The sequence below is a fragment of the Orcinus orca genome, chromosome 2, assembly GCF_937001465.1.
Source record: "Orcinus orca chromosome 2, mOrcOrc1.1, whole genome shotgun sequence".
Taxonomy (NCBI): Eukaryota; Metazoa; Chordata; class Mammalia; order Artiodactyla; family Delphinidae; genus Orcinus; species Orcinus orca.
The window spans coordinates 164,525,463-164,553,310 of NC_064560.1; the positions used below are offsets into that span (position 1 = coordinate 164,525,463).

The window sequence follows — 27,848 nt, forward strand, 5'->3', positions numbered from 1 at the left end:
TCAACATTAGCTACAGATTAAAATCACCTTGGGAGCTTTTTGGTTTTGATATTTCTTTTTATTTACATATGAATACATACAGAAAAGTGCAACTGTCGTCAGTGTAGAGCTCAATGAGTTTTTCATTACTGAGCTTGAGTAGCACCCAGTAAGAAATGACATTGTTGGCATTCCAGAAGCCCCTCTCTCACTCCCATCCCATCACCATCCCCAACAAAGGTAATCACTATCCTGACTTCCAACACTGCAGATTAGTATTGCCTGGTTTTGAACTTTATATAAATGACATCATACAGTATAAAGTCTTCTGTGTCTGGCTTCTTTCAGTCAATGTTGTGTTTCTTAAATTATTTCATGTTGCAGGTAGTTGTAGTTCATTTACTCTCATGGCTGTTTTGTATTCTATGTGAATATGACACTATTTGCTTATCCATGGACATTTTGGTTTCTAGTTTTGGGTGATTATGAATAGTGCTATGAGCATTCTTTCATATGTCTTTTCATGGAACATATAATATATACCTTTCTGTTGGTTACATCCCTAAGAGTAGAATTGTAGAGTAATAGGACATATATATGAGCAGTTTTATATAAGTAGAAATTGCCAATCTTTTCCAAGGTAGTTTTACTAAATTATATTCATAGGAAGCGTCAATGCTTGGTACCACACAGACTGATTTAATTGGAATTTCTAGCAATAAGCCACTGGACTCAATATTTTAAAAATCTTTTAAAAGCTCATTGTTTGATTCTAATGCATCTTGAAGGTTGAGAACCACTTATCTAAAGCCTTAACTCTTTTTTTTTTAATATTATTTTTTTATTTACTTGGTTGCGCTGGGTCTTAGTTGCGGCACACGGGCTCCTCAGCTGTGGCATGCGAACTTAGTTGCGGCATGCATGTGGCATCTAGTTCCCTGACCAGGGATTGAACCCAGGCCTCCTGCATTGGGGCCACAGAGTCTCAACCACTGTGCCACCAGGGAAGTCCCTAAAGCCTTAATGCTTAAGTCCAAGTTTCATCAATGAGGAGGAATAGGGCAGTGATTTGGTGGCAGGTACTGAAAGCATTCTCTGGAAATGACTGTTCCAGGTACTGTTCCTCTCCCTTGTTGGCTCAGAAGTAACATAGCTAACCTTTTACAGTGCCCTGTGGTTGAGCAATCAATTGAACTAATTGATACTAGTTCCTACTAACACAATTCATAAACAAGCACCAAGACTAAGGATTTTGTGCTTACCGAAGATTTTTCTTTAATGTGCTTATAAAATGGCTCTTTCAGATGCTGCCACAGCTTGGCACCTTGACCTTCATGGAGAGCTTGACTCCAGGAGCAGGTAGAGCTCACAATTCCTCAGAGAAGAGGAGCTCTGGAACGGGAGACGGCCTGCTTGGTTGATGAAGTAGTGCAGTCCCTCAGCTCCCCATGCTGAGGCTGCAGCAGGCAGCTGACCCTTGGCCATGGCCCTGGGGGAATCCTGAACAAGAAGGTGGTTCTTAGAGCTTGAGCAGGTTGGGCTGCAGGTAGAAGGTCTGGGCAGGGTGTCCCTACCTTCCTCTTTTACTAGGCCAGGGACACTCTTGAGAGGAAAGGTAAGTGAACTTCTTGCATTGCAGCCAGGGATCCTGGAGTCAAAGGGAAGGGTCCCTCATTCCCCAGATTTGCAGGTCAGCTTCGTTGTTTGCCACCACTGTTGGGCCTCTCTGGGGACCAATTTGCAAGCCTTCAAGCTCCCTGGGCAGTTTCTTGTCTGATGTAGTATATGAATTGTAAAATTTCTTCCTTGAGGGAGGAAGGATGGGGCAAGTCAAGAATTCCACAGTCAGAATTTCTCTAAAATCTAGTTCACTGCCCGTCCTATCCTGCAAGCTGAGGAAATAGTTGAGGCAAGAAAAGTGTTGTGATTTGGCCAAAGGTTACTTGGCTGGTTAATGGCAGAGGCTCAATTAGAACCAAGGTCTTAACCCAGTACATGGTGCTTCTTACTTTGTCAGGCACTTACTACTTTTGCTAAAAGGAATTTCATAAACTAATTTTTTTTTCTTTATAGCAGTCTTCCTCTCGCCGTGCTTCCCATTCTGCTGAGAAGGCCATCCCTGACTTTTCTCTACTTTTATTTATTCTCCCTTTATATCTTTCTGGTAGCCAGGACTGGACAAAATTCATCATTCCAGATTCCTTCTCTGCCTATGGGAAACCTGGATCTAGTTGCCAATTGTGTCCCTTTGGAAGGAACACTTCCATTTCTTCCTTAGGGGAGTTCCAAGGTTATAGCCTGGATTTGAAAATTGGGGGAGATCTGAGGGTTAGGGACAAATATCTGTTTTTGGATATTTATTCACTTAATAAATATCTGTGTGCCTCCTATATGCCGGGCACTCTTCAAAGCCACGAGACTATAACAGTCAACAAAACAGCCCACATCCCTACCCTCGTGGAGTCTCTTGTCCTGATACGCAGAGACAGATGGTAAAATTGGTCAAACAGAATGTAAGGTAGTGAGAAATGCCAAAGAGAAAACCAGAGCAGGGAAGAGGGACAGATTTCTGAGGCATGGGGGTTATAATTTTGAATATGGGAATTAAGCTCATACTCATTGTGAAAGGAACTTCTGGGCGAAGATTTGAAGGAGGCGGGGCCGTGAGCCTGCCAATGTAAGAGGGTTCCTGACCAAAAACACAGCCTGTGCCATGGACTTTTGACCTCACCAGTTATTAAATGACTGCTTTGGGGTCAGCAGTGATGGCCTCCGAGAAGCTGAAGGTGAGTAGAAGGGCTGAGGGAAAGAGCACCGATGGTGGTGAGAGCCTACCCTGGCTTAAGGGAGGACCTCCTAAAGAGATTATACAAAGGCAGGGGTGGAAAATAGTGTCAGAAGAACTGCCCTGATTTGGCTTTTAGACCAGAAACCACAATTCTTATATACGTGTGCTTTTCAGAGTGGGGCCTGCTAAGTGTTGTGTGATTTGTTTGACCTTTCCTTCTGTTTGTTTGCTATAGTTGAGCCTGCTCCCTCCATGGGTGGCATTTTTCTTGATTAAGTCTTTTAGAAAGACTGAAGAGACAGATGGTTTGCCACTTGTCAGGCCACTGAGAGAAGGTGCTCTGAGTTGTGGGTTGAGCAGAGCGGGTTGGTGTGTTTGTAACACAGCTCCCTGTGGGTGGTATCCCCAGAGCTAGTCACAGTGCTGCTCCCTCCTCCAGAATCAGGGGGTGACTTAGTTTACCTACTTGTGCCTTAGCTTCCTCATCTATATGTTGGCCACCTAATTCACAAGGTTGTTAAAATTGAATGAGTCATGACTTGTAAAGCATTTAGAGCAGTCTCTGGCACATAGTTAAGTTGTAATAAATTGGTACTTAGAGAGTACCTGCTGAATAAGCAAGTGATGTTTGTGTTTATCCAAGCTTTATCTGCGGCAGCTGGCTTATTATCTTGAGCCTTAAAATTAGAATGTATCCTATTGTTCAAAGATAAAAATGGAACCATGACTATATGTTTAGCTACAGGGTTAGAAGAACTATTTTCTGTAAAAAGAGTTTGCTCACCACAGTGAAGTTGATAAGCTTTTCATTTTGTCCTGTAGACAAAGTACCTGAAGGCCTTTTTGTGCTTAAAACGATTTGCCTGTAATGAGCTCCAAAGTGTGGGCCTTTCTGAAGGTCCATGGAACCTTGACTGTCAAAGCTGGCTTCACTCTGGGAGCCTGTGCAGGAGAGCAAGTGAGAGTTCCTGAGAGTGGGACCTTCTGCTGGCCACCCAGCCAGGCTATTGGATGTGTTGCTATTGTGAATAGTGCTGCTATGAACATAAGGGTGCATGTATCTTTTTGAATTATAGTTTTGTCCAGATATATGCCCAGGAGTGGGATTGCTGGATCATTTGGCAACTCTATTTTTAGTTTTTTGAGGAACCTCCATGCTGTTTTCCATAGTGGCTGCACCAATTTACATTCCCACCAATAGTGCAAGAGGGTTCCCTTTTCTCCACACCCTCTCCAGCACTTATTGTTTGTAGATTTTTTGATGATGACTATTCTGACTAGTGTGAGGTGGTACCTCATTGTAGGTTTGATTTGCATTTCTCTAATTAGTCATGTTGAGCATCTTTTCATGTGCCTGTTGGTCATCTGTATGTCTTCTTTGGAGAAATGTCTGTTTAGGTCTTCTGACCGTTTTTTTGATTGGGTTGCTTGTTTCTTATTGAGTTATGTGAGTTGTTTATATATTTTGGAAATTAAGCTCTTGTTGGTTGCATCATTTGCAAATATGTTCTTCAACAAGGACGTAATTTAATCTTTTTTTTTTTGCGTTATGTGGGCCTCTCACTGTCGTGGCCTCTCTCGCTGCGGAGCACAGGCTCCGGATGTGCTGGCTCAGTGGCCATGGCTTATGGGCCCAGCCGCTCCGCGGCATGTGGGATCCTCCCGGACCGGGGCACGAACCCGTGTCCCCTGCATCGGCAGGTGGACTCCCAACCACTGCGCCACCAGGGAAGCCCTAATCTTTTAATTTGACTTAACTAACTAGGAATTTGAAATACATGCCTTTCTTGGAACACTAGGTGGCCTCAATTGTTTTTACAAGGAACTACATGTTAAGTTTTTCAGAAAATTTGAAGAATTTTTTAGCAGTGTAACAGTTGTAATGAAACATAAAACAGCAAATGAACAAAATGAAAATAAGGCAGATGAAATCAGACATTTGTGTTGTACTGCATTGTAAAATCTTGTAACAACAGTCTCCTTGTGGGGGTGGGGGAGGGTGAGAAATGTCTGTCCTTGTTTAGAATAGCCCTGCATGTTGAAGATGAATGTTCTTGATTTTTCTCTGATTAGTTACTTAAAGGCCTATTCTGTGGACCTTTTTTTTTTTTTTAATTAATTTATTTATTGGCTGCATTGGGTCTTCGTTGCTGTGCGCGGGCTTTCTCTAGTTGCATTGAGCGGGGGCTACTCTTCGTTGCCGTGCGCTGGCCTCTCATTGCAGTGGCTTCTCTTGTTGGGGAGCACAGGCTCTAGGCGTGCGCACCTCAGCAGTTGTGGCACGCGGGCTCTAAAGCACAGGCTCAGTAGTTGTGGCACACGGGCTTAGTTGCTCCGCGGCATGTGGGATCTTCCCGGACCAGGGCTCGAACCCATGTCCCCCGCATTGGCAGGCGGATTCTTAACCACTGCGCCACCAGGGAAGTCCCCTCTGTGGACCTTTTGAAGATCACTTGCAAATTCCTCTAAGCCTGTGCTACATTTCAGTGTTTGTTGACTGGGCAACTTTTTTCCCGTCATGTAGATTTCTTAGCCATGTAGCTATATACCCATTACTGCCTCCTTTTCCTACCTGTAGCTTCTGTTGAAATGTCCTTGTTACATTTTATTTTAGCAATACTTTTTTTTTCTCAATCATAAAATGTCCAAAATTTGAAAATAGGCCATTATGTCAAACAGAATGAGTTGGAATTCATAGTGGACTTTTGGAGGAATAATTGTACAAGACTTGAGGCAAGAGATCTGGGTGACTGTTAGAGATACTAGGCTCTGACTAGGACTCTTCAAGGGTGATGCGATTCTGTAGGGATGTACACCTTTGACTTTTGTTGACTAGGCTCTTTGACAACTATATGTGGGAGAAGTCAACTTGGAGAAAACTGATAGTCACGCAAATAACTCTTATCCATAGAGATTCAAACAAATTTTGACAGGTTGAACTATAAATGATTTCCACTGTGATTTTTGCACCTTAGAAAAGATAACCGCAAACATTGCATTTTATTGGCCAGTAGCAGGGTTTCTCATCCTTGGGCACTATTAACATTTGGGCTGGACAATTCTTTGTTGTTCTTTGTCCCGTGCATTGTAGGATATGTGATTGTAGCCCTAGCCTCTACCCACTAGATACCAGTAGCAACTTAGTTAAAACTGCATCTGTGTCTGTTCATGTTTAATTAGCTATGACTATTTTCCTAGTATCTGTCCATCAGGACCAGAGAGACTTCAATGGTTTACTGCTACTTGGTCCTGCTACCTTCATTGGCACTCTTGTACTGATTTCTCCTACATCAAGATTGAGATATGTCTTCCCTTAGATTTTAGAGAATGTTGATGGAAGATGGTGTGACTGGCATGTGTAGTTCTATTCAGGGATCAGGGGTGTTTCTCCACATGCCCACTTCTGCCTCACTTTGCCCCCAGAATCTTTACCAGGATGGTATAACTCATGGGGCCGAGGATAGAAATGGGAGGCATCTGCAATTCAAGGAAGTTTCTGTTTATTTAGGAGGTTTCAGTGATTCGAAAGTTGTTCCATTATAGCATTTATACTTTCTGGAAATGAGCTATAAAAATTAAAGGGGTTCCCACCATTTAATTCATCACAGCTCTATGACCCTAAAATAAACATAGACGAGGGAGGGAGTATTAATTTTTCTCTCCATGTTCTTCTTCTGTAGTTTCTTCAACTTCAGACACACCTGACACTTGGCTTTTGTTATTCCACTTTTTGTTTTAAGGTGCTTCAGTTAGTGGCCAACCAAGAAAACCGGGCAGGAAAAAAATTTTAAGGGACTTAACAGAGACGTAATTACAATTGTCTTGATTTTTTTTCTTTTTTCCTCACCAGGGCAGAAAATTTTCCACTGGTTGCTTTAGTGTTCTGGGCTGTCTAGTTCTTGCTGATTGTGGCTTAAAATGAGACTTAAAAATGTCTCATTGCTATTCTGGTCATGTCTCAGAGGCCCAAGTGTTAGCTTTTAAACAAATCTTTGTAGTTGGAAGAATATCCCTGCTAATGCAACTTTTAAAACAGTCCTGCTTCTTAGAAAAAGTTTAAGGGAGTCAGTATAACTGATCTCAAGCTATAATCTTTTTTAGGGGAAAAAAATGCATACTTAGACCCATTTAAATTATAGCATAGAAAATACAGAACATTTTGTTCTTTGCTCTTAACCTACTGGGCTGAAACAACATTTTCCACCTATACCACCTTGTAGTACTGAGTTCCTGTAGCTTGCTACCTGCTGGGTGTAAGTATTATTTTTATTTGTCCCTAGATTCCTTCCTTGGGTCTCAAATGCTTACTTATTCTACAATCCTCATAAGATTTGGTAAATAAATTCACTGTATCAGTATGAAGTCTGCTCTGTTCTTAAAGTATTTGTAGTTGTCCGTCTTCCCAGCTCCATTTCACACACCCCAAAACCTGAGAGTCATCTGTAGCCCTGGCATTTCCTCTGTGTTTCATGTTTAGTATATCTAGAATACATCTGCTTCTTGCCAGCTTACCACTGATACCTTAATCCAAGCCACCATCACCTCTGGCCTGGATTTTGCAATTGCAGTGACTTCTTGCTGCTGTCCCTGATTCTCACCATTCCCTCTCGGGTCTGTTCCCAATTCAGCAGCCAGAATAATCCTTTAACAATGTAAGTCCAGGGCTCACTTTGGCAGCACATATACTAAAATTGGAACGATACAGAGAAGATTAGCATGGCCCCTGTGCAAGGATGACATGCAAATTCATGAAGTGTTCCATATTCTTGGTGCTGATGAACCTAGTTGCAGGGCAGGAATAAAGAGGTAGACGTAGAGAATGGACTTGAGGACATGGGGTGGGAGGGTGAAGCTGGGGTGAAGTGAGAGTAGCATCGACATACATACAGTACCAAATGTGAAATACATGGGTGGTGGGCAGCAGCAGCATAGCACGGGGAGATCGGCTCGGTGCTTTGCGATGACCTAGAGGGGTGGGATAGGGAGGGTGGGAGGGAGGCTCAAGAGGGAGGGGATGTGGGGACATGTGTATGCATATGGCTGATTCGCTTTGTTGCGCAACAGAAACTAACACAGTATTGTGAAGCAATTATACTCCAATAAAGATCTATTTTAAAAAAAATGTAAGTCCAATCATGTCAGCCCTGTTGAAAACCCTCTAATGGCTTCCCATCACATTTCAAATAAATGACTGTATACCTCATTTGATTACTGCTTCCCCTTGGGCCTCAATTACCCACTCAGAGCCTTTGCACTTGCTGTTCTTTCTGTAAATTGGCCCTGGGAAAGCCACCCGACCTGACTGCTTAGAGCCTGTGTCTACATCTATGAGCAGGGATAAGAAAGCTTTTTCTCCCTCACGTACTTCAGAGGGTTATTGAGAGTCTCAGACGTGTTCAGTTCTTCTCACTGTTCTGTCTCCTTACTGTCTCACATTGTGCCAGGAATGGTGGGCTCTTTACCCCCACCCCCACCCCAAACCGTGGGTTTTGTTTGGGTCTAGAGGGTTAAGGAGAAGCAGTGGAAACCTTTGCTTAGCACTTTGTGATCATACAGTGGTTGGGGGAAGGAAGGGGAGAGGAGAGAGTGGAGTCTGGAAACTTGGCCCCTGGGAGAGACAGACCTTCTGCAGCTCCCCGGGCAGCACTTTTGATCATCATGCAGGAGAAACAGCTGTGGCTGGAACTGCTGGGGAGTTTCAGTGGCAGCCTAGGGAAAACTTGGCAGCTATAGTATCTCCTGTTATCTTGTGTCAGGGCAGAATTGTGGCCTCTGTTCAGGTCAGAGCCCAGTAAAAGGAAATCCAACAGTCCATTAATACTTCTTTTGAACGATACAATTTATAGAATACTGATTTGAAAAAACAAGTCTATTAGCTTAGAAGATTTTGAAGTCTTCGATATGACTTCTTGTATCGTTCAACATTCTTACCGTTTACTAGGCTAATACACATAATCTGTTTTTGTGACTCCTGTGCCTTTTTATGCCAGATATTTGTCAAGTGTGGAGAACTGGGGAAGGGAGTAACCAAATTAGGATGAGGGAAGAGATGCTTGCTAATGTCCGGGTATATTTGTTTGTCAGGTGTGGTTAGGATGAAAAAAGATAAATGACAAAACTGGTTCTTCAGGAGAGACAGATCCTGTTCAAGTTAATAACTGTATCGTAACTGGACAAGGTTGGACTACTTTGAATGTTTACTTATAGATGTAATATAATTAATTGATGTCTTATTGTATTGTTGAGAGTTGTGTGTTAGTAAGTTGATGTATCTTTGTTTCACAAGAGGTTATACTTTCAACCTTGAGTAAGGAAAATTCTTTTGTGAATTAGGATATAATTTGTAAATTCATATTGAATTCAGAGTGGGATTCATTGATTTATCATTCAGGCTTATGTGGATACCCTGTGATCATCTTACTAGGTAGGGTAGGTTGAGCAGAAGGTGTGAGCTTGAGTTCTTTCCCGCAAGCGTTTTTCCTACAGCACCTGAAGAGTGGAAAGGCTGAAAAAGATGAGGATTAGCAGCCTTCCAGAAGTGCTGGTCCAAGTTTTTATTTGTTCACTGTATGATTTTGAATGGCATCAACTAGTATTTTTTTAAATTATTTTTAATATTATATTGGAGTTAATTGATTTACAATGTTTCAGTTTCAGGTGTACAGCAGAGTGATTCAGTTATACATATACGTGTATCTATTCTTCAGATTCTTTTCCCATTTAGGTTATTACAGAATATTGAGTAGAGTTCCCTGTATTATACAGTAGGTCCTTGTTGATTGTCTATTTTATATATTCAACTAGTATGTTTTAAACTGGCCCATACCCCATGGCCCAGTCAGTGTCAATAAGAGTTAGAAAAGTTGCATGTCTACTTGAGGCCTGGAAAATTGATGGGTGGTACAGGGTACATATTATATCAGATAATGTCTGTTAATTAAGGTGTTTTTAATTTAAAAGAGAAATACGTCCAGTAATACACATTGCTTATTTGTGGCTTGAAACATTAAATGTTAACTCCAATTTTTTCCTGTTTCTCTAGGCAAATAAGGGAGAGACTGAAGAACCAAGTCATTCAGATGAAGGAGCAAGCACCTGGTTTCACACCAGGTCTGGCAATTTTACAGGTATTGTGATAGTGTATTTCTACTAATATCTTTCTTCCTTTCTCAATCTCTCTTGATAGCATTTAAGACAACAGGCACATCAAAGCGCTTCCTCTTTTTTTTTGGCTTCTGTGAAACCTCAGACCTTTTCAGTTTCTCTTTGCAGGCTCCTCCTCTTCAGCTCAACTTCTATGTGTTGGCCTGTCCTGGCCCTCTGCTGTTCTCTGTGGGTACCTTTCCCTAATCCAGTATCTCTTGACCTTTGGTCTTAGGCCCGCTTTACACCCGTAAACTTTCGTTTTGGATTTATCCATTGATATATACTATTTAGAAATTAAAACTAAGAGTTTTAAAGACATTTGTATATTTTAAAATGCCAAGAGTAAGCTCACTGTGTGTTAGCATAAGTAACATTTTTATGACAAAGTAACTTTTAGAAACAAAATTGAGTGAGAAGAGGGGCATTGTTTTACATTTTTGCAAAACCCTGTACTGTCTGGCTTAATCGAAGACAGCTGGATTCCCATCTACTTCTATATTCAGTCTCTTGCTATGCTGGTTTGATTGAAATATATGGAGAACATCTGACCTTATACAGATGTATGGTTGTAAAAGGAAGAGTTCTTTTAATAGTCTTCCCAGATAGTTGTGGATATTTTTCTTTAATACTATAAGGACTCAGTAAGTAAAGTTTTTAAAAGGTAGTTGCAGTGTGGACTCAAACTGTTATCAGTGAACTTTCATACTTTGTTAAATCAAAATCTTGTTTCATGTTGCAGTTTGAATGGCTATTTACCTGTGTCTGGTTTTGTTATGTCCTTCATTCCCCATTTGGGAAATAATGGTTCACTGAATTGTGCAGGTCTTCCAAATGTTAACACGTTTCATTATGCAATATTTAAAAATCATAATCATTAATATCACCAACAAACTTATCAGAAAAGTCTTTAAGTGTTGAGAAGTTGTCAAGCTCACAGGAGTACGTAAATACCAATTTTTGCTTGAAAGCTCAAATTTTGTCATTGGTAATTAATACTATTACTTATTTTCCTTGAAGTAGCAGGCTCACTTTATCCAATTTTGAGAAAATATTTGCCAAATATTCAAGCCCAAATAATCATTATTTGTCAGTTGTTCTTTTAAGTAAAGATGGTGTTCCATTTAAAAATCTGCTAGCTCTGCTTGCAAGGCAAGAAAGCTCAAGTGCCTTTCCTGGTGACAACCACTTCTGTATGTGGCAGAAGTGCTTTGTGATTGCTTCCCCATTCTTTATGCAGAATATTAAAAAGACATGTACTCAAGGGTCAATGTTTAATAAAAATAATTTTTACTGCTTCATCAAGAGCACTTCTAAGTGAAATTGGTGTCTTTTTTTTTTTACTGAGACTGTGTGACTAGTACAGGTTGGTGCCATTGTCTTGATTTAGTGCTAAGTCATCAGCAGTCTTACACAGCCTAACTTGTGCAGCCTCAATACAGATGTCAATACAGTGAAAAAGGCAAATGACATCATAGTATTATGGCACTCGCAAATCTTCTGAAAGGGTGTTGGGGTTCTGGCAAAAGTGTGTGAACCGCACTTTGGGAACCATTGCCTTACGCAGTTTTATCTGACCCCAGATATCAGCTGTAGGTCAGGAACTTGTAAACCTGGATCTCTTCTGGTTCTAGGCTCTTGGCTTCTAGGACATCACTCCTTCTCTAATCTTTTTTGCTTGTTGTTCCTGATACCTTCCTGATACCTAGACCACTCGAATACCTCAACGCTCAGCCCTCAGACTTCTTTTCTACCTTATTTTTTCCCTAAGTGAGCTCCCCCAGTCCCATAGCTACATGGGAGAATACTTCCTATCTGAGGTTTCTTTCAAGAGCTCCAGATTCATCCAGTAAGAGGCCTTCAATAAATAGGCAGGAGGTATTTAATAAATATGTGTCATATGGCCAGATGTACAAATGAATGTTTGAAGGGTTGATTGGGATGACAGGAAACTGATAGCTTGCATTTGAAATTCCCTTCAGAAACACCTGCTTCCTCACTTCACATTTCTCTCTGTATGTATGTCTCCATGTATATCATTTAATCCCTTGCTAAGTTTCTGTTCCATGTTCATCAAGAATTTCAGAGTGAATAGTACTTAAATATTTTCCCCCATTGCTATTCATCATCCGAGAGGCCTTAGTTGAGAAGAAAAGCACAGAAAGCCTGTTGTTCTGCCTGGTATGTCCTGTGCTGTGGTGGATTTTCCATTTTTGCAAATTACTAAGAATCGAAGGTATATGTTGTGGGTGTCCACTTGGTACTTTTGTGGGACCAGTTATTTCTTGGCTTATTCTTGTGAATTGTTTGTTGTAGGATGAGTAAATGTCGTAGACAAGAAATCTGTTTCTGTAAACCTTTTTGTAGCAATATCGAGGGGTTTTTTTTCCTGCTTTTTAAAAATTGACTTCCAAACTCCTATTTTAAATTTATTGATTGCAAAGTGTTTTTGTTACATAAACACTGTTCTGCAGCTTGTCTTTTATGTCCTTGCAATAAAACAGTGGTAGAATATATTAATCTTGTACTTTAGCACCAGAATCAACATCTTTCTATGATGCAAGGCTCACAGATTATGTTGTAATCACATCTGTGCCACCTCAGACCTCTTGTTTTTTTCCATCCTGGTGACAGGCACCACCATTTTCCCACACACTCAAACTAGAAACCTGAGCCGTCTCTTTTGGGCATCTCCCTGCTCTCTACATCCCCTTAGGGACTAAGGTACTATTGGTAATGCCTCTCATAAGCTCTTGGGATATCGTCCCTTCTTTTGATTTCTACTGCTCCCTCCCTCTGGGCCACTGGTCAGCTGCTTACAGGCTTCTGATCTGGATGCTTTCAGTCCTTTTAACTGGAAATGTAGCCCTTGTCAAAATGCAAATCTGATCACAATCCATCCAGCTACACCCACTCTCCCCATCCTTTACAGAGGGAACAACAGTACTGCTTATGTAGAGTGACTGCTGTAGTTCAAATGATTTGTATATATTACTAGTGGTTCTGATTTTTATACTACCCCTGCAAGATGGGAGCTGTATGAAACCGAGCAGGACCCTCCCTGGTACAAATCCTTCCTGTGTCCCCCATATCTTGTTTGTTGGAAATAGGCTTCATTCAGCCTCCTTGACCTTCCCTGAGTTCCATAGGACAGATTCAAACAGTTGCTAATCAGGGAAGGGAGGGGATGCAGAAACATGGGAGGAACAGTCTAGAAATAGTGGTGTAGCACAGCCTTGGGGCAGGGTCCTAGTTCCTCCTCAGGGAATATACATAACAATATCTTTGAGTTCTTCTGCAGAACTGAGACCCCCAGGTGGAGGATGGCAACTACAGGCTGAGCATAAGATTCCTGGAATACAGCCCTGTTACCTCACCATCAACCAATCAAAAGAAAGTCATATAACCTGTAGCCCTCAACCCAAATTTTGCCTATAAAAGCATTTCCCTCAAAACCATCAGGGAGTTTGGGGTTTTAGAGTACAAGCCACCCATTCTCCTTGCTTGGCCCTGCAATAAACCTTTCTTTGCTCCAAACTCCGACATTTCAGTTTGTTTGGCCTCACTGTGCCTGGAGCACCCTAACTTGTGTTCAGTAACAGTAACTGGTGGTCAGAGATCTTGGGTAGCTTGCCCAAAGCCACAGACATGAAGGTACTGAGTCTGGATACGAACCCAGCTCTATCTGTCTCCAAAATCAATTTGCTTTTCCCATTCGTTTTTCTAATTCATTAGCATTGTATTAAGGATATTCAGGATCTGGTCCAGGCATATATACCTACAAGTTGGAATTTCTTTTAAAACAGCGGACTGATAACTTACAAATAGTTAAATATTTAATGGAAATTAAGACTTGGCTTTTCATCACAAGAGATACAAATGATGGACTTCCCTGGTGGCGCAGTGGTTAAGAATCCGCCTGCTAATGCAGGGAACATGGGTTTGAGCCCTGGACTGGGAAGATCCCACATGCTGCGGAGCAACTAAGCCTGTGTGCCACAACTACTGAGCCTGTGCTCTGGAGCCCACGAGCCACAACTATTGAAGCCCACACACCTAGAGCCCATGCTCTGCAACAAGAGAAGCCACCACAATGAGAAGCCCATGCACCACAACGAAGACCCAACGCAGCCCAAAAATGAATAAAAATTTTTTAAAAAAAGAGAGATACAAATGAGGCTGTATTTCCATAAAATAGTTACTAATAATATAATAACATTTGCTTCCAACCAGGTATTATTTAAAGTGCTTTTTATAAATTTATTTATTTTATTTTTGGCTGTGTTGGGTCTTCGTTGCTGCGCATGGGCTTTTCTCTAGTTGCAGCGAGCAGGGGCTACTCTTCCTTGGCGGTGTGCGATTGCGGTGGCTTCTCTTGTTGCAGAGCACAGGCTCAGTAGTTGTGGCTTGTGGGCATTGGCGGGCAGATTCTTAACCACTGCACCACCAGGGAAACCCTAAAGCACTTTATAGATAGTAAATTATTCAGTCCTCACAAAAGACATGGACAAAACAAAAAAAATAAACTCAATTGGCCTGAATGTTTACAAAAGGCTCCTGGAGCAGAAGAAAAATTAATCAGTAGACCAATGCCCAAGATATTTTATGGTGTAAAACAGGGATTGGTAAACTGTGGCCCATGTCCAAAACTGCTCAGGTTGTAAATGGTTAAAAAAGAAGGTATGACAGAGTATGTGGCCTGAAAAACCTAAAATATGTGCTGCCTGGCCCTTTACAGAAACAGTTTGTAGATTCCTGGTGTAAAAAAAAAAAAAAAAAATCCCTAACTTGTTCTACGATAGTGTTGTAGGAAAAATGGGGCACAAGAGGATGGTCATATCCCAGGTCTCGGGTGAGTCCCTCACACAGGCCGCCAGGTGAGGGTCCTTGGCCTTGCATAGGAAAGAATTCAAGAGTGAGCCATAGTGAAGTGAAAGCAAGTTTATTTAGAGAGATACACGTTCCATAGACAGCGTAGGCCATCTTAAAAGGAGAGAGTGGTTCCGTGGTGTGGGGGTGGCTAGTTTTTATGGGCTGGGTAATTTCATAGGCTAACACGTGGGAGGATTAGTCCAGGTATTTTGGAGGAAGGGCAGGGACTTCCAGGAATTGGGCCTTTTATGGTCAGCCTCGGAACTGTCATGGCACCCATGGGTGTGTCATTTAGCATATGCTGATGTATTACAATGAGTGTATAATGAGGCTCAAGGTCCACTGGAAGTAGACTCTTCCGCCATCTTGGACCTAATGTGTTCTAACCAATTTTTGTGGTATCCTGTTCTTAATGGTTGTGTCATTCTTGTAATGGTTGTGCCCTGCCCACTTCCTTTTCTGTCTCAATAGGACGTTTTTTGGATGATGTAATTCACGTCCTTCAAGGAAGAAATTGGTATTTCTGATAAAACGCTTAAGTGATTTTTTTTTAATAAACTATAATGGGATTAAGATTTGTTCTGGGAAACCAGTAGGCCATCCACCCACTTGCCTGTCAGTCAAGAATCTACTGTTCTTCAACTAAACATTCTTTTTGCATCCAGTCTATCAATGATTATATAACCATTTTTCCCTATGAAATGCCTAGATGAGAATATTTGAACTGGATCTTAAGAGGTCTTTTTCTTTGCATTAGGATTACAGTAAGATTTTGACATATGCTCATAACTGTTAAGCTTTCTGTTAAAAAACTGGTGGTAGTTTTGGAGTTTCAGAAAAATTCCTTCAGAAACATTCAGACAGAAAAGTTACCTATAAAGGAACAACAACAAAAGACTTCAGACTTCTGTCACACTAGATGCCAAAGACAGCAACTCTGAAGGAAAATGTCATGACTCCAAACTCAGCCAAACAAACTCAGTGCCTTCAAGTGCAAAGACAGCAGAGAAATATTTTCAGGTGCACACAGACTCAGGAAAATGCCCACACGCCATTCCTGGAAAAGTGACTTACAGTTGCATTTAGCTACATGAGAGGTGAAGATAAAGTATAGAACAGACAAGTTATAATTTATAAAAAAAAAAAAAACGGCAGTGAGTGATAAAACCATTTAATCTCCGAGTTAAGTCGTAATAACTAATTGTAGTTATAAATATTGTCAACTTAAAAAAGTACCACGTGAGAGCTGTGAGTTGAGTTTATTCAGTGTCTTACTGAGTGCTATAGCCTAGGAGACAGTGACAGTCTCTAATTGCTCAGAGAAACTGTTCCAAAGAGGTAGGGGAGGAGCCAGTATATAGATAATGTGTGTGTGTGTGTGAATTTGGGCTGGGAGATACAGGCAGTCAAGATCTCAGTGAAAGGCTACTGCTGGTCACAGGATCAGCTATCTCAGTTAATACTTTTTAAAAAAAATAAATTTATTTATTCATTTGTTTAAATTTTGGCTGTGTCGGGCTTCGCTGCTGCACGCGGGCTTTCTTTAGTTGTGGTGAGCGGGGGCTACTCTTCGTTGCGGTGCACGGGCTTCTCATTGCAGTGGCTTCTCTTGTTGCGGAGCATGGGCTCTAGGTGTGTGGGCTTCAGTAGTGGCACACGGGCTTAGTAGTTGTGGCTCGCTGGCTCTAGAGCGCAGGCTCAGTAGTTGTGGCTCACGGGCTTAGCTGCTCTGCCGCATGTGGAATCTTCCCAGACCAGGGCTCAAACCCATGTCCCCTGCATTGGCAGGTGGATTCTTAACCACTGCACCACCAGGGAAGTCCCCTCAGTTAATACTTTTAGGGCTTTTCTATGTGTGGGAAGATGCAAGAATCTGGGGTCATTGAAATTCTTCCTAAGACATGCATTTGAACTATCTAAGGGGCCCGTATATTCCAAAACATGGAATGCTGCACCCTGAATTCCTTTCAGGGTGTACTTGCAGGTCAGCAACTGCAGGGGCTAATGACTTGATCCTTATAGAACTGAAATGGCAGGCAAAATTCTTTGTTTACAATATTAATAAAAATGAAAAAACAGTACTCTGTTTCCTACTTTGTTCTAAAAATCCCAGAGTGTATTAAATCTGGTAACTGAATCAATGAAGGTTGGATGATAGGGGCAAAGGTCATATATATAAAATGACAAAAATGAAACATGAGAGGCACTAAAATTCTAGGGAAGCCCCACAGGAAGCACCTAATGCACTTAGGTGCAAATAACCCATAGAAAAATCAAATTCCCCTCACCGCATTCATCTGGCTCTTGAAATTCAAATTAGCACTGGCAAAACTGAGACTTCTCTATAAAGGACACCTGCAGCTAAGAGTAAGGCCGTGCTCTGTGAGCCTGAGGGGAGCTTCCAGTAACTGCATCAGCGTGACCAGACCTGGAGATACTCTGTTCCTAGGGCCAGCTTCTTTCTCCACAGTTGTCCTGTTTAAAGCAACCATGCATCAGTTACCTTTGGTGTCAAGGACGTACCATTTTTCCCTCTGCAGTTTTGGGAGAAACCAAACTTATTGTGGCATATCACCCCGAGAGGACGTTTCAACTTTGAAAAGGACAAATGTCAACCACCGAAACGTGGAAAAATATTTGTAAAGGAAAATTTTAGATAAATGATTACAGTGGAAAACTAAATATGTCCGTGATTAAAGAAACAGGGAACATAGTGAGACCTAGCATGGTGGGGCAGGGGATTTGGCTTCTGCATGCTTCTTCCTCTGTCTTGAGGCAGCAGACTGCCCTTTGCCTGGCGTGGGCGTCTCTTCCGTGAGAGCTAGGATTAGGTCCACCCTAACAGGAGTCTCGTGATTAAATATTCCTTTTGTCAAAACTAAAATTTTAGAAGCTTTTCCATACACTTTGCCTTTCCCTAATCGTCTGATTTGCATGTCTTTATTTTTCTAGGTCGGCAACAGAGATGATTCTAATCTTTATATAAATGTGAAGCTGAAGGCTGCTGAAGAGGTAAAGCCCAGAACAGCGGCGCCAACGCCCCCGCCCTCCACTCTTACCCCTCCCCCTCCCCAGGTCCTGTCTGCCACCCCTTCCCCTTTGTGCTCCCCCCACAAAAACTTTTATCACCCACAGCATGCTTCAGTTTATGTATTTCGCAAGTTAGAAATGGGTGACAGAGCTTCAGCCTCTGGTTTGCCCTGGAATGTTTTCTAATCAGTGATCTGCTTGCTTCTAAAGAGCAGGAATAGGGCTTCCCTGGTGGGACAGTGGTTGAGAGTCCGCCTGCCGATGCAGGGGACACGGGTTCGTGCCCCGGTCCGGGAAGATCCCACATGCCACGGAGCGGCTGGGCCTGTGAGCCATGGCCGCTGATCCTGCGCGTCCGGAGCCTGTGCTCCGCGGCGGGAGAGGCCACAGCAGTGAGAGGCCCGCATACCGCAAAAACAAAACAAAACAAAACAAAAAACAAAGAGCAGGAATAGTGGACATAAAACTGCTTAAGTGCTGTGGTGACAGTTAACAAGTAAACGATGGATGGGTCAAAGTGAGAGACTCGTTCTTCAGGATATATGAGGGTGAAATGATGCCTGCCACCTCCTGGTTTGTCTTAGTCACATCTGTAGAAGAAATGGGCCCATGTCTCAAGTCCTTTTGCCATGCACCTGTTTTAAATGTTCATTCTTGCAGATCGGGATCAAAGCCACGCACATTAAGTTACCGCGAACGGCCACAGAATCTGAGGTGAGCTGTTAAGAATCAACTGTTAAGAGGGCAGCTGAAATGCTTTCCTCTCTGGTTTTAGTTTAGTGCAACTTTAGGGACTGATGCATTCAGCATACATGAAACCTCCAGGTAATTCTTTCTTCACAGACTCAGCCTTCAGGAAATCTTTGAAAATACCCACAGAGTAAATGGGGCAGTGCTAGGTATGAATGTTTGGTACTCACAGTGTGATTGCTGCATCATTTGTTTGCAAATCACCTGCGATGTTCATTGAAAACTGATCACTGTCCTGTTGTTACCTGCACTTGAAAAATGAAATGTATATTTCATTTCTGTGATGTTCAAGAATAGGCAGAACAGATCATGGGTTAGTAAAGTCAGAACTGTGGGGGATTAACTGGGAAGCGGCAGGAGGGAAAAGGGACTTCCTGAGGTCGTGGAAATGTTCTACATCTGCATTGTCCAGCAGGATAGCCACTAACCCCATGTGGTCATTTAATTAAAATGAAATAAAGTTTAAAATTCCGTTCCTCAGTTGAACCAAGCCACATTTCAAGTATTTTAGTAGCCACTATTGTAAGGTACAAATTACAGAACATTTCTGTCATCACAGAAATCTTGATTTGGGTGATGGTACCATGGATTTTACTGTTGCAGTAATAGTTTATTAAAGTTCTTAGCTCTTTTGTTTGTTGGATTTCTTGCAAGACACCTGAAGGTTACATTCTGTGTTAAGGTAGAGTTGCTCTCAGGATCCAAGGCAAGGTACATTCTGAGAGGACTACAGTTAAACTCTCGGGGGGAAAATGGGACTTCTGACCTGGAAAGTGTTTCTCCACCCTGTTGATTTCTATGTGGTATATAAGTTGTATGTGGTATTATTTTTAGGTGTTAAAGTGCATTACATCTTTGAATGAAGACCTCAATGTGCATGGTTTCATAGTGCAGCTACCTTTAGATTCAGAGAATCCCATTAACACTGAAGCATTGCTCAACGCTATTGCACCCGAAAAGGATGTGGACGGGTGAGTGTGACTTGGCTTTCTGTACCATATTGCATGATTGCGACTATAATGTATTTCTACTTCAGGAACACATCATTTTGGTTCTAAAGAGTAAAGACGCCGATCACTTTCCTTGTTTTAGATTGACTAGCATCAGTGCTGGAAAACTTGCTAGAGGTGACCTAAATGACTGTTTCATCCCTTGTACACCCAAAGGATGCTTGGAACTCATCAAGGAGACAGGTAAAAACAAACAGACAAAAACAAAGCACCATTTCATGGAGCCTGGTCTTGACCTTCAGAGGTATAGGGGAGATACACTGTGAGCCCTAAATAAGTGGGCTTGATTGGCACAGGACCTGTGTGCTAGGGGCTTCTTTACCTAAATTCTCATTTTCTCAACAGCCCTATGAAGTAGGTAGGTATTCTTATTGTTTAATAGCTGAGAAGACATTCTCAGAGAGATTGAGTAATTTGTCCAAGAGGCAGCAGAGCCAAGATTTGAACTCAGAGTTATTTGAGTTCAAAGCAATTTATTTTGTGTGAAAAAGTAACCTATGTGATAATAAAGATTCAGATAGTCCGTAGGGTGCAAAGTGAAAAGTCTGAATCCCAGAATGGGCCCCGAGTCACCGCTGTAGATCTGGGAAATGGATTCCTTGGATAATTGGCCGTATTACCCCGTTACCTAGTCAGCCTCTTGGTATTTTAATTTCATCATGAATACTTTTTAGCAGAGGTTATTTTTTACAAGGAAGTGCACCCTGTTTAAAGGAAGTGGATCAGAAATTTAAAGTGGAAAGTTTTAGCTAACGTAAGTGAAAAATTTTCTGTGGCTGGCAAGGAAAGGTCAATCTGTAAGCCTTGGGACAGCTATCATTGTTCAGTCCTACAGCAAAATTTATACTCTACAGCATGTTTAGCACACAGTGTGTTCCAACTTGATAGAAAAAATCCCATGAGCCGTGGCAGCTGTAGGCTCCCCACCTCCTCTTGTTGATATTGAAGCGACCATTTGCCCTAATGCAGCTTCAGGTCCTTTACTGTACCCTAAAAAGTATAGAAAGTTACCTTCTAAACACTTCACACTTTGAGGCCTTTACTTCTAGATGTTCATGATGTTAGCATTATATAGAAACTTACCTTTTTTGGATAGAGTTAATGTTAAACAAGAAGCACAGTTTAAACATAAACTGCCTTAAGGAAGAGTCCGCTTCAGTGGGGCTGGATAGAAGGGCTCGGTAGAGTCCTCAGGACCTTATTTCCGCTCCCCTTTGCGTGGTGGCTCGTTCTGAGCTCTACTTGGTGGCCCCGAGCAGCTCCAGCCTGTTGCATCCTTGTGCCTAAGAGTCATGGGATGGATCTCATTGTCCAGGGGATGAAATATGATCACTTGTTCACTCTTGGGTGTTCACCCACACCATCTCTACTGAGGAGAGTATGTCAGTCCTGAAAAGGACATTGGGATAATGCCAGAAGAATGGGTGCTCAGTAAACAAAAAGAAAATTTTTTACTACAGTTAAGTTCCCCTTTATCACTTCCCTGCAAATAATCCTGTGGCTCAGGCCCTAAGCCAAAAGAGAAATTTGGATGAGGAACTAAAGGGTTACTGATACTAATCTAATTTCCCTCCACCCCATTACGTTCACCCTGTTTCCTATAACTGTTTTTCCCATGTAATGTAATATGTCCTCTTCTTCCATATGGCTGTTTAGCTGTATGTCAGGGTTTCTTTCTGATTTGAGTGTAGGTTTTCTCCCCACTCTCCTATGACTCGATGAATGGATCTTGGCTTAAGCTCCTCTCAGAAACCCACAGCAAGAAGGACACATGTACAAGTCCCAACTTGTAGCTGAAACCCTGAGTAGCCAACAAAGGGATGGTTTTAGGAAGATTGCTTTTTGATGCTAAGAACCTGCTTTTGTGCACTTGTCCTGAGTTCTCCCATTTAGGTGGCATGCGAAGGAGGGCAGCTTCCCCCAGTTCTCTGATGCACGCTGGCTTTTCTTTCAGGGGTGCAGATCGCTGGAAGGCACGCTGTGGTGGTCGGGCGCAGTAAAATTGTTGGTGCCCCAATGCATGACCTGCTTCTGTGGAGCCATGCCACAGTGACCACCTGCCACTCCAAGACTGCCCACCTAGGCGAGGAGGTAAGGGGTCGCGCGCGCGCGTTTGCATGCCCGTTCCTGCGTGTGGCAGGGGTTCTTGCCTAATGAGGATGGTTCATATTTAAGTGCCAGAAGCTGCCATGTACTTTATTACCTCATTACCGTGTTTAACCCCTCTAACAATTCTGTGATTCTTGTCTGTTTTAGAAGATGAAGAAACAAATTCAAATTTAAAACTTGTCCAAGTCTATGCAGATTTTTGTTTGGACTGTATTCTTTCTGTGCCAGTCCATCTGGTGGTAGATAGGGGTTAGCAGTATAGGAACTGGGATTGACCCATGGCAGCCAGATCCCACGTATGCGACAGTGGGTGGTCTCAGAGGTGGAGGTGTCCAGAGCGGGTTATGGACAGTGGTCTTGTGACCTCGGTCACAGCTTGTTCTTGACCCCTGCATCAGATTCCTGAGCCCAGGAATTCCCAGGAATGATTCCCAGGAATCATCCCATTGACAGTGCAGTCTCTTAAATGTGGCGACAGACCAGAAGAGAGGCCCAGCACCTCTTTAATCCTCCCCAAGCAATGCTCTGCTGAAGGTGGTGGTCCCCACATTCTGGGGAAGAGGGGGCAGTCTCCAGGTGTCATGTAATTCAGGGACGTTGTCCCAGGCCTGTGGCTCCAAGCCTGTACTACTCCCTGTCTCAAAGGTTCTCATCAGGTTCCCCATTCAGTAAAATATGTAGTGAAAGGGGAGGTTTTGACGTGTGTAGGAATGAGCACAGTATATGAAGAGCTGTCAGAGACAGTGTGTGGCCTGCATAAAATAGCTGACGACAATGAAGAATTTCATACAAAGCTTACGGATGTCCTTTCCACTTCTAGATTTTTTTTATGTTTCACTGTTCAGTTTCTGAAGTCAGAACTGTCTTTCCCTAGGTAAGTAAAGGTGACATCCTGGTAGTTGCAACTGGTCAGCCTGAAATGGTGAAAGGGGAATGGATCAAACCTGGGGCAATAGTCATCGACTGTGGAATCAATTATGTCCCAGGTGAGTGTTGCTGGGGGAAAAAGGTGGTTTCTGGAGGCGGGCTGGGCAGAGGAAGATGAAGCCCAAGCGAGAACCCCTTGTCCCATTTTAGGCTTGAAGTGCTAAGGTTTAGAGTGATCAGCCTACCCATGGGGGCATGAAGTTAGTAGACGGCATAGTTGCCCCTTGCAGGAAGAGCCTGTGATTTTAGCCACTGTGCCGTGCCGTGCAGTCCAAGATGACCTTGTCCAGGGAGAGGGTGGGAGAGGAGGCAAGATGATTTCTCGCTTCATCATCACGTAGAGATGGATTTTAACAAAGGATGGTTAAAATATAGTGTGATCTTTGCAAAGTGCTGTGAGACTCCAGGAGAGGGACACATTGTGTCAAGAGTCCTCTAGTTAGGGCTTTGCAAAGATGTTTGGCCTGGGCTGTTTCTAGGTCAAGGATAAAGCCAACATTATAGTCGTGTCCAAAACTGTCCTTGTATCCTCGTCCCTAAGTTACTCCTCACTGCGCCGTTTTGGTTAGTGATATCATCACCATTCTTCCTTCCCACAAGTCTGAAACCTTTTAGTTTCCCTCCCAATCGTTCCATGTATGGATCTGTTTTTAAATTTTATGAGTTTTTTCCCTTTCTTCTCTGTTCTCAGTGTCACCACTGAGAGTCACCCTCTCTGCTGGATGCACTGCTATAAATTTCTCCCTGGTCTCCCTACCGCCAGCTGACTCCCACTCAGATCCATCTGTGCACTCTTGCCATGTTTATGGGTCTTGATGTGGACCTGTGAGCCTCTTTCTTCCGTGTTACCTGCCAGACTCCTTAGCCCCATACTAGTTTCAGCCACCTCTGTGGCCTTCTTTCTCACACACACTTTTTGATTACCTGTCTTAAACTGTTGTAAAATGGACCACATGCTCTCCTGCACATGCCTGTTTGTACTTTGCTGCCCCTCTGCCTGCATCTTTAGTGGGGCAGGCTGTTCTTTTCCTCATGAAGTTTTCAAATGTAAAATCTGAAAGGACAGTTCAGTGAATACTTGTATACATACCTCGTGGGTTCAAAAAAGGAACAATTTTTAATCAAGCGACTTTCTGTGCATCAGGCACCACTCCAGGCCTTGGGCTACACAACTGAATAAAGCGCAACCGTGATCATCACTTCCAATGACTTCCTCCCCACCTCCTCTCTGTCCAAAATGTCCATTCTTCCTTCCAAACCTTGTCTGATTTTCCTTCAGCAAGAGATGATAAAAAAAAAAAAAGAGAGATGATCTCTCCTTCTTTCAAACTCCTTCTCTCCCTCCCTCCCCTCCCGCAGAACTTGGTGTTTCTCTCATTGTATGTCACTCATGCTTGGTGTCCTGTGCCTTTTCTCCACTAGTCTGCCTCTAGGTGCCGTGTCCAGCGTGTGCCTTCTGACTGCTGGCAGCCATATCTGTTGGAATGTTAAAAAGAGTTATAGCAAGAATATTCTTTTTCCTCCCCTCCCATCTCAAGTTTGAAATATAGTCACTAAGCTGCCAGGAACATGAGTCACTGTCAAGCCTTCACCGTTTTTAACCTCCCTCCCACTCTCCGTATCATGTTTTTAAGACAGTAGCTCATAATTGATCACTCCTTTTCTTGTAGTGTAATTATCTGATGGGTGATAAAGAAATTGCTGTCCTACAACTCCTCACTTTCAGTACTTGCAACGTGACATTCAAGCTCATTCTGTTTAAAACCTTGCATCTTCTATATCATATTTCTGCTTTTGACTTTTTTTGTTTTAGACTGGATTTGAGAGAGGAAAGAAGAAAAACCTGGGTAGGGCTCTTGAGTCTCGTATGGCTTACACATGAAACTTAACCTCCTATTCACATTTATTCCTCATGTAGAAGGTAAAGTATGAATAAGGTCAGAGCAGTATCTTTCCTCCTGGTCAGCTGTACTTTTTCTGATCCTGGGGATATAGGTGAATAAGTATCGTTACTGTTCCCCAAGGAAGGCAGGATCACTGTTACAGACCCGAGGGTGAGCGGGAGGACCTAAAGACTGCTCTTTGCAAGTGTTCATTCCTTTTTTTTTTTTTAATTGTTACTGATGTATAGTTGATTTACAATGTTGTGTTAGTTTCAGGTGCACAGCAAAGTGAATCAGGCATACATATATCCACTCTTTTTTAGATTCTTTTCCCATATAGGCCATTACAGAGTATTGAGTAGAGTTCCCTGTGCTGTACAGTAGGTCCTTATTAGTTATCTATTTTATATATAATAGTGTGAATGTGTCAATCCCAGTCTCCGAATTTATCACTTCCCCTTTTACCCCCTGGTAACCCAAAGTTTGTTTTCTACATCTGTAACTCTATTTCTGTTTTGTAGGTGAGTTCATTTGTACCCCTTTTTTTAGATTCCACATAGAAGTGATATCATGATATTTGTCTTTCTCTGACTTACTTCACTCAGTATGACAATCTCTGGGTCCATCCATGTTGCTGCAAATGGCATTATTTCGTTCTCTTTTATGGCTGAGTAGTATTTCATTGTATATATGTACCGCATCTTCTTTATCCATTCCTCTGTTGATGGGCATTTAGGTTGCTTCCATGTCCTGGCTATCGTAAACAGGGCTGCAGTGAACATTGGAGTGCATGTATCTTTTTGAATTGTGGTTTTCTCTGGATATATGCGCAGGAGTGGGATTGCCGGATCGTATGGCAGCTCTATTTGTAGTTTTTTAAGGAGCCTCCATACTGTTCTCTATAGTGACTGTACCAATTCACATTCCCACCAACAGTGCAGGAGGGTTCAAATGTTCACTCTTGAAACACCACTTTCCACAACTGGGCCACTTCTTGGTTCATATTTTGATTTAAATCGTTTGCATGGTCCTTTCAGGGATGACATCTTATTTTCCAAATTAAGGATGAATTAAGGTACGTAGTTTTTTGTTGTTTTTTTTTGTTATGGGTTTTTGTTTTGTTGGGGTTTTTTTTGAGGAATATTTTTTTAAGATTCAAGTACAGAGCAGAAAGTATTGGCCAGAGAAGCATGTAAAAGTGTTCTTCCTGGTGGTTTACTAAAGATAATTTGAAAAGGGCTGGATTAATAGTGTTTTATTTGGAAGGGTTATAAAAGGGGGGAACAGATTCCTAACCCCTCTCAATCCAGTCTCAACCTATCCAGCGTAGTGGCTTCTATACTGGACCCTGTTATTGGGGCCCCCAAATTACATGCGAAGGACTCAAGGCTCAGCTGGATTGGGTTTTCTTTTTTCCTCTACCGTGCAGCTCGCAGGATCTTAGTTCCCCAACCAGGGATTATAAACCCATGCCCCCTGGAGTGGAAGCGCAGAGTCCTAACATTGGACTGCCAGGGAAGTCCCTCAGCTGGATCTTAAGTAGTTTTGCACTAATAGTTCCAGATGAAAGAGAAATTCTAGGGCTGGGATAGATAAGCAAAATGTTTGATGGTTACTGAAGCCACATGCTTAGAGACAGTCACTTTTCCACTGACCACATCACACCTTCCGTGAAACCCTGTACGTACATCACAGGGCACTGAAGCCAGCCCTGATAGCATTTGATTAAGGAGCAGAGCTGAGCTCACCCAGTGCAGCGTGAGGTTGTGCAGTAATTGACGTGTCTCCTGTATGTGCAGAAACACACGGAGAAAGTGACTAACATTCATAAATAGAAGGAGGTACAGGGGTATTTTTAGCTAACTTCGGTGTGTTAGACAATTGAAACCCATACAAGGGCAACCCTCAACCGTTATTTCCCTGGCATTTTGAAACGACCTTAGTGATTATGAGAGGAAGTGTTCTGCCATTGCCGTAGCTTGCTGCCTTATAAGCCTGAAACCATCACAAGAGGTTGTGTTCACCAGCTCCTGAGAGTACATATAGAAAATATCTAATGTTATCTAGGGTAGGAAGAGAAACCCTTATGTTTGGAGAATGTTTTTTCTTTTTTTTAAAAATTTATTTATTTTTGGCTGCATTGGGTCTTTGTTGCTGCGCGCAGGCTTTCTCTAGTTGCGGCGAGCGGGGGCTACTCTTTGTTGCGGTGCGCAGGCTTCTCATTACAGTGGCTTCTCTTGTTGCGGAGCACGGGCTCTAGGTGTGTGGGCTTCAGTAGCTGTGGCTCACGGGCTCTAGAGCACAGGCTCAGTAGTTGTGGCGCACGGGCTTAGTTGCTCCGCGGCATGTGGGATCTTCCCAGACCAGGTCTCAAACCCATGTCCCCTGCATTGGCGGGCGGATTCTTAACAACTGCGCCACCAGGGAAGCCCGGAGAGTGTTTTTGCAATCTCAAGAAACACACACAATTTACGTGATTCTCCTCAAGCTTGTGAAATAGGTAGTGTTCATCCTTCTTTGCCCCTTTGGACTTCTGATCAGTAAGGAGCCCACAGGGGCTGGAGACTCGAGGTTAGTGAAAGAGCTGATCCTAGAGCTGAAGTCGCTTAATTCTGGCTTTTTGGCTGAATCCTGAGGCTTCCTTTCTTAGTTGTGGCAATCTGATCAAAGAGGTGAAATGGCTAAGATCTTACCAGGTCCTGCCTTAGAACCAACCACAAGGTCTAGCCCTGTCCCCAGCCCCTCCTGGAAGTGCACTGAAGCCAAGTGTAGGAGTGAGTGAGCAGTGATGCATCATGGGGTTTTGTTCTCTTGAATAGCTGTTCTTTGCTGCTAAGATTTGTAGTTCTTGTATCCTTTTAACGGGAGTGTAATTATATTCTTTGCCTTTTTGCATACATTTAAGTAGCTGCTCGTCTTTGGAATTGGATGTTGAATTGTTCCTCCAGCTCATGCCTGGAGCTTACAAAATGCTGACAGTTGCTGTAGAAACCGTATCTGGCAGCTGCGATATAGCTGGGGCTTTGTGCACCCAAAAAATTCCTTTGAAGGCCTTGGCAAATTAACATTTTAAAAGGTGCTCATTGTATACTTGGTGGTTGGCTTTAAGCATAAAACACAGTTGGTATTTTATTTGCCACCTGACAGAAGACAAAAGGATTCTCCTGGTTCTGAAAAACCACTTAAGCATCTTGTGGAATTTTGCAGGTAAAGTAAGTTTCTCCCTAGGAGATAGCAAACACCTGTCATCCCACAGCCTTTTTTTTTTTTTTAAACATCTTTATTGGAGTATAATTGCTTTGCATTGTTGTGTTAGTTTCTGCTGTATAACAAAGTGAATCAGCTATACGTACACAT

At 42.5% G+C, this 27,848-nt stretch overlaps 1 protein-coding gene and 1 non-coding gene across 6 annotated transcripts in view; both read left to right on the forward strand.

The window, feature by feature from the left end:
• MTHFD1 (methylenetetrahydrofolate dehydrogenase, cyclohydrolase and formyltetrahydrofolate synthetase 1) overlaps positions 1-27,848 on the forward strand; it is a 58,721-nt gene that overhangs the window by 2,154 nt on the left and 28,719 nt on the right. For 3 of the 5 annotated variants that reach the window (XM_049706370.1, XM_049706369.1, XM_004262119.4), the window contains exons 2-8: positions 9,810-9,894; positions 17,735-17,794; positions 18,473-18,526; positions 19,397-19,533; positions 19,655-19,755; positions 21,527-21,663; positions 22,556-22,667. In XM_049706370.1, coding sequence (XP_049562327.1) covers positions 9,810-9,894; positions 17,735-17,794; positions 18,473-18,526; positions 19,397-19,533; positions 19,655-19,755; positions 21,527-21,663; positions 22,556-22,667 — 686 coding nt within the window. Of the gene's footprint in view, positions 1-2,606; positions 2,766-9,809; positions 9,895-17,734; positions 17,795-18,472; positions 18,527-19,396; positions 19,534-19,654; positions 19,756-21,526; positions 21,664-22,555; positions 22,668-27,848 lie in introns of those variants that run through there. The other 2 variants (XM_033423457.2, XM_033423474.2) reach the window with 2 other exon arrangements.
• LOC117200285 (U6 spliceosomal RNA) lies at positions 7,429-7,535 on the forward strand. The gene has a single exon (XR_004481757.1). It is a non-coding gene; the product is annotated as a U6 spliceosomal RNA (small nuclear RNA).